Genomic DNA, 6,320 nt, shown 5'->3' with positions numbered 1-6,320 from the left:
GTATGCTGAGAGTAATGAGGTTGGGGATTTGAGAAGGATCTGATAGAGGCAGTGGAAGAAATGTATGGAAACACAAAGGCAAGAGTTCGGAAGGCCGACATCGTGACAGACACCTTCCCAACCACAAGAGGTGTTATACAGGGCTGCCCCCTCGCTCCACCCTTATTTAACCTGTATCTAGAGAGGGTAATGGTGGAGGCACTGGAGGGAGAAGAAGGAGGCGTAGAGATGAGCGGTGTCAGGTACACTAACCTAAGATATGCTGACGACATAGTGGTGGTAGCAGAGACAACTGAAGACTTACAAAGGGTGGTGCAGAAGGTCGAAGAACAATGTAAGAGATACAAGCTAGAGATCAATAAAGACAAGGTAAAGAGCCTGACAATTGGAAGAGAGAGAGGAGATCTAAACATACGACTGAGTACTGGAGTGATTGAACAGGTGGATGAATTTAAATACCTAGGCGTGAATACAAGCGACGGGACAACAGGGAAAACTGTAAGGGAAGGGATCGCAATGGGACAGAGAGCGTTTGGAAGGTTATGGCAAGATACGGCAGATACGACGAGCACAAGATTGAAACTTAGATTGCTGTTTGCCGTTGTAGTACCTACCACTCTATACGGAGCGAGGTGGTGGGTGCTGAAGAAGGAAGAGGAGAGGAAACTACTTGCACTCGAGATGAAGTGTTTGAAAAGAGTCTGCGGATGATGGAAGGACAGAGTACGAAATGAGGAGGTGAGAGCAAGAATGGGACAAGTAGTTACAATTCTGGACAGAGTGCAAGATATGCAAAGGAGATGGTTTGGTCATGTGGTCATGACGAACGATGGCCAAACGCAGCATTGCACGGCAGAGTCAGGGGCACCAGACTGAGAGGGAGACTTAGAGACACGTGGTTGAAGAGGTTCAGGATGAGCAACAAGAACAGACGTCTGAGAGAGCTATTAGAATACAGCTACGGAGACAGTTCAAGGGCGTAATGAAAAAAAAGAAAAAAAAAAAGGCCCGCTACTTACTGCTCCAGAACAGAGGTTAAAGGAGTGTTCAAAATCAGAATCAGAAACTGATACAAAGCTGCTAATGTGAGGCTTTCAGGGAACTGTTATAATATTGGCTGAAAGTTTGTGCAAGCATCATCATCATCAGCAGCAGCACTCGTATCAGCACTCCACTATTATGATCTCGAAGGCCAAAAGTTTGCCTCCCTCTCTCTAACTCTGTCCGTCTATCTGTCTATCTATATCAGTCTTATTATCTTTCTCACTAACCAAGAATTTCGTGGTATATGTTATGTATCCTAAGTGAGACGTTGAATAACCACATAAATAAGCATAACCAAAGCTATATAACAGTGAGTTAAGTCCCCCTTGAAATGGTTAACTAAGAAAACGAAGAAAAGCCAAGAAATACGAATTATCTCTTATCTACAGGCCAAGGCGTCAAGCCGAATCGATGCATATATAATTTTCTCCCAGGGCTTATTATTTTATTTTGTTCACCTCCCTGTCGTTCCCGACCCACTTTCGTTCTCTCGTCGTTAGTCTCCCATTCAGTTCCCTTCTCACTGCACGTGTAATTTTCCTTTTTTTCCGAGGTCAAGTAGTGGGGGTATTTTTCTTTCACTTTTTTCAGCTCACTTCACTTCTCTGCTTGTGCCTGTCTCATTTTGTTTTCTTCCATTGCTTTCTCACCAATATACTTCATCTCTACGTACACTCATACTTTTGTTCTATTCCTCTAGTTGTTCTTGTTCTTCTGTTTGTTCTTAATCTTATGCTTGTTGTCATAGTTTGCTTCCTAACACTCTCTCTCACTCTCCCTCCATCCCTCTTTCTCTTCCATCTCCTTTATCAACAATCCATTTTCTCTTCTATAATATCTTACTCCTTATTATTCTCTCTCTCTCTCTCTCTCTCTCTCTCTCTCTCTCTCTCTCTCTCTCTCTCTCTCTCTCTCTCTCTCTCTCTCTCTCTCTCTCTCTCTCTCTCTCTCTCTCTCTCTCTCTCTCTCTCTCTCTCTCTCTCTCTCTCTCTCTCTCTCTCTCTCTCTCTCTCTCTCGTAACCTCAACTTGCAAGCCGAGATAAAGAGAAGCTGAACTTAACTTACTCCTGAGTCGCACAGAAAGAAAACGAGAGGCGGATGAACAAAACTAGAGAGCCAAGCAAGTAACTCCTAATCTTGCGTGGCCTTTCAGTCTCCGGGAGCTCCGCCGCGCCAGGACTTTCCTCGCTGGAGACACACAGCGGCGGCGAAGTATGGCCCGTTAAATTAAGCTGACTATGTAGAGAACTGGAGCGTGACGTTGTTCTAGTGTTTGGTGTGTCCTTGTTGTTGTTATTGTCGTTGTTGCTGTCTCTGTCTCTCTCACTCACTCGCACAACCACACACACACACACACACACACACACACGCACATAATTGCATTGTTTTCCTCATTCTGTTTAATTTCATACCATCTGTTTTTTTCCTCATATGCCGTTTTTATCGTGTGTGTGTGTGTGTGTGTGTGTGTTTCCGCATACTTCTGAAATTACATTGGATGAAAGCGTTTACAGAGAGATTGAAAGGGAAGGAGTACATGTAGCTTGACCAGCAATGAGAGAGAGAGAGAGAGAGAGAGAGAGAGAGAGAGAGAGAGAGAGAGAGAGAGAGAGAGCAAGCGGTTGCTGAGGTCAACCAGCAACTACGCTTGATACGGGAGTGGGGGGAGCGCTGGCAGGTGAACTTTGCTCCTGAGAAGACTCAGGCGATGGTGATCTCTCGGTCCCCGGCAGCCACACAACCTGTCGAAGGAAGGGTGATGTTTGGCTCCGTCACCCTCCTGCTCCAGGATTACGTCAGGATCCTCGGAGTGGACTTGGACCGAGAGCTGCGTTTCGACCGCCACCTGAAACACATCGCCCACCAAGCCTCCCTACTTGTCTCTGCCCTTCGTAGAATGGCTAATTTCCTCGACAAGCGAGGAATTATGCTCCTCTACAAGGCCCAGGTAAGATCCTACCTGGAGTACGGGGCTCTGACCTGGATGTCCAGCGCTGCCACACACCTGCAGAGACTGGACAAGGTGGAGCGACGGGTGCAGCGACTGTTCCAGGAGAACAACCCCCAGCCGCCCCTTCAGGATATTATACATCTAGACACCCTGGAGCACCGCCGGGACGTCGCTGCGCTGGTGGTGTTCCACAAGGCCCAGGTACAAGGAGTACCACACCTGGCGAGACTGAGGCTCCCTCCGCGAGAGGCTGTGAGAGATACGAGAACGGTACTCTCCAGCCACGAGCAGGTCGGGGTGCCGAGGTCACGTGCCAGCCAGCACCAACGGACCTTCACCTCCAGGGTGTCCCGCCTGTGGAACACATTCACTGCAGCAGGGCCAACAGTGACGGAAATGTCCACCCAGCAGGTAAAAGTGGCTGCTCACAGGTGGCGAAGAACATGCCCCACACCACTAGTGATGCTAAATACACAGTGAGCAAGTGTAAAGGGCTTTTAAAATAATGCACGAGAAAAAGTGACATTTTAAGCCCTAAAAAGTGCACAGAGCAACATATGCTACTCGAACGATCGCATAAAGTGTCGTCGGCGAAATACAAATATGTTGTGTACTATAGATTCGTCAGTTTAAATAAAAAAAATAAAGAGAGAGAGAGAAGAACACGGATAAAAAGATAGCCAAGTTGATATATGGGTACAAAATAAATATACAGATATATGGATAAGTAGATGATAAAATATAAAGTTAAATCCACTTGGAAGTGTGTTCCCTGGCGGGTGTGGAGTAACTGCCGCCAAAGGGAAGAACTGGACAGGTAAAGGTCATCAGACGCTAGGAAAGGAAATCCTGACCTTTCTTCCTCCTTATGGGAGTGCATTCCTCAGCCCCTGGAGGGTGTGGAGTAACTGCCTCCAAAGGAAAGAACTGGACTGGTAAAACCATTCATCCGTTAGGAAAGGAAATCCTGAAGAAGCTGAACTTAACTTACTCCTGAGTCGCACAGAAAGAACACGAGAGGCGGAGGAACATAATTAAAGAACCAAGCAAGTGACTCCTAATCTTGCGGGGCCTTTCAGTCTCCGGGAGCTCCACCGCGCCAGGACTTTCCTCGCAGGAGACACACAGCGGCGGCGAAGTATGGCCCGTCAAATTAAGCTGACTATGTAGAGAACTGGAGCGTGACGTTGTTCCAGTGTTTGGTGTGTCCTTGTTGTTGTTATTGTCGTTGTTGCTGTCCCTGTCTCTCTCACTCACTCGCACACGCATACACACACCCACCCACCCACCCACACACACACACACACACACAACACACACACACACACACACACACACACACACACACACATACACACGCAAATAATTGCATTGTTTTCCTCATCCTGTTTAATTTCATACCATCTGTTTTTTCCTCATATGCCGTTTTTATCGTATGTGTGTGTGTGTGTGTGTGTGTGTGTGTGTGTGTGTGTGCTTCCGCATACTTCTGAAATTACATTGGATGAAAGCGTTTACAGAGAGATTGAAGGGGAAGGAGTACATGTAGCTCGACCAGCGATGAGGAGGGAGAGAGAGAGAGAGAGAGAGAGAGAGAGAGAGAGAGAGAGAGAGAGAGAGAGAGAGAGAGAGAGAGAGAGAGAGAGAGAGAGAGAGAGAGAGAGAGAGAGAGAGAGAGAGAGAGAGAGAGAGAGAGAGAGAGAGAGAGAGAGAGAGAGAGAGAGAGAGAGAGAGAGAGAGAGAGAGAGAGGAGCCAGATAAAAAGATAGCCAAGTTGATAAATGGGTACAAAATAAATATATAGATAGATGGATAAGTAGATGATAAAATATAAAGTTAAATCCACTAAGGAGTGTGTTCCTTGGTGGGTGTGGAGTAACTGCCGCCAAAGGTAAAACTCCTCATCCGTTAGGAAAGGAAATCCTGACCTGTCTTCATCCTTAGTTATAACTTATGGGAGTGGCTTCCTCAGCCCTTGGTAGGTGTAGAGTAACTGCCTCAAAAGGAAAGAACTGGACAAGTAAAACTCCTCACCTGTTAGGAAAGGAAATCCTGCCCTGTCTTCCTCCTTAGTTATAACTTATTGGAGTGCATTCCTCAGCCCCTGGTGGGTGTAGAGTAACTGCCTCCAAAGGAAAGAACTGGACTGGTAAAACCATTCATCCGTTAGGAAAGGAAATCCTGCCTTGTCTTCCTCCTTAGTAATGGCGGCGGCGCGGGAAGAGGCAGGAAAAGGCCTTGCGAACACGCCGGACAAAGGCCGCCTTCCTGGATGTCTCTCCCGCGTACATCCTGACTGTCTCGATGATCTGGGCCACCGAGGGCCGCTGTTCCGGGTCTGCTGCCATGGCGCTGTCGGCCAGCACCTCCAGGCCGGGGTAGCGTGTGTGGCACGTGGCCAGGACGCGCTTCAGGACGTAGCCGAGGGAGAACACGTCCACGGGGGGCGAGCAGGGCGCGCCGCGCCGCAGCTCCGGGGCCATCCAGGGCGTGCGGTGCGTGTGCGTGCGCGCGATGCGGAGTCCTGTGCCGAATGTCTTGGCCAGGCCGTAGTCAATGAGGAACACCTGCAGGCGGCCGTCGGCGCCTTTGTGCAGCACCACGTTGTCGGGCTTGATGTCGGTGTGGGCGTAGCCGCGGGCGTGGAGCTGCCGCACGTCCCGGGCCAGCGCCACGAAGGCCGGCAGTTTGTCAGTGTCGCGGGGAGCAAGGTTGTGCAGGTCGCAGAAGGTGTTCTGGCCGCGGAAGGTGGTGAGCATGGCGGGGAACCCAAAGCTGGTGCCCAAGGCCTTGGGGGCGCCCGCCGCGCCGTCCAGGTCCAGCAGGATGTCAAACTCCCTGCGGAACATGGCCGCGAGGCGCTGCTCCCTTGCCACCTTGAGGCAGCACAGGGCGCCGCCGACCTCCACCAGGTACACCGTGCACGAGGCGCCGCGCCCAAGCACCTGCTTGTGCTCGGCCACCAGCGTGTCGATGCGCTCCCTCGTCAGAACGAGGAGGGGGATGGTGTGAGGGGGAGCCATGTCTCTGTCTCACCATGCCGTATGTGTGTGGCGATTTAGGGCCAGACCTCGGTTTTAGACGGTTACTTTTGTTCAGTTCGGTTTAGCTTGGAGTTAGGCGGAAAAAGAGGGAGTCTAGATCTGGACGGCTGTCGCATGCAGGAACACACGCACGCACGCACGCACGCACGCACGCACACACACACACACACACACACACACACACACACACACACACACACTGTTGTTGGAATATCTGGTATTAGCTTATCGAGAGCGAGCGCTAATACTAAGAAATTTGTGAAAAAGTGCTAAAAATTAT

General features: G+C 49.6%; 1 protein-coding gene across 1 annotated transcript; it reads right to left on the bottom strand.

Annotated features, from left to right (window-relative positions):
* Positions 1 to 817: 817 nt before the first annotated feature.
* LOC126989827 (serine/threonine-protein kinase PkaB-like) lies at positions 818 to 6,019 on the bottom strand. The gene is made up of 2 exons (XM_050848452.1): positions 5,286 to 6,019; positions 818 to 872 (listed from the first exon to the last, which is right to left on the bottom strand). Exons 1-2 carry the CDS (start codon positions 6,017 to 6,019, stop codon positions 818 to 820), a joined length of 789 nt encoding a protein of 262 aa, XP_050704409.1.
* Between the last annotated feature and the right edge of the window lie 301 nt (positions 6,020 to 6,320).

This window comes from Eriocheir sinensis, unplaced genomic scaffold (genome assembly GCF_024679095.1).
Source record: "Eriocheir sinensis breed Jianghai 21 unplaced genomic scaffold, ASM2467909v1 Scaffold1318, whole genome shotgun sequence".
Lineage (NCBI taxonomy): Eukaryota > Metazoa > Arthropoda > Malacostraca > Decapoda > Varunidae > Eriocheir > Eriocheir sinensis.
This window is presented reverse-complemented; position numbering and strand designations above follow the sequence as displayed.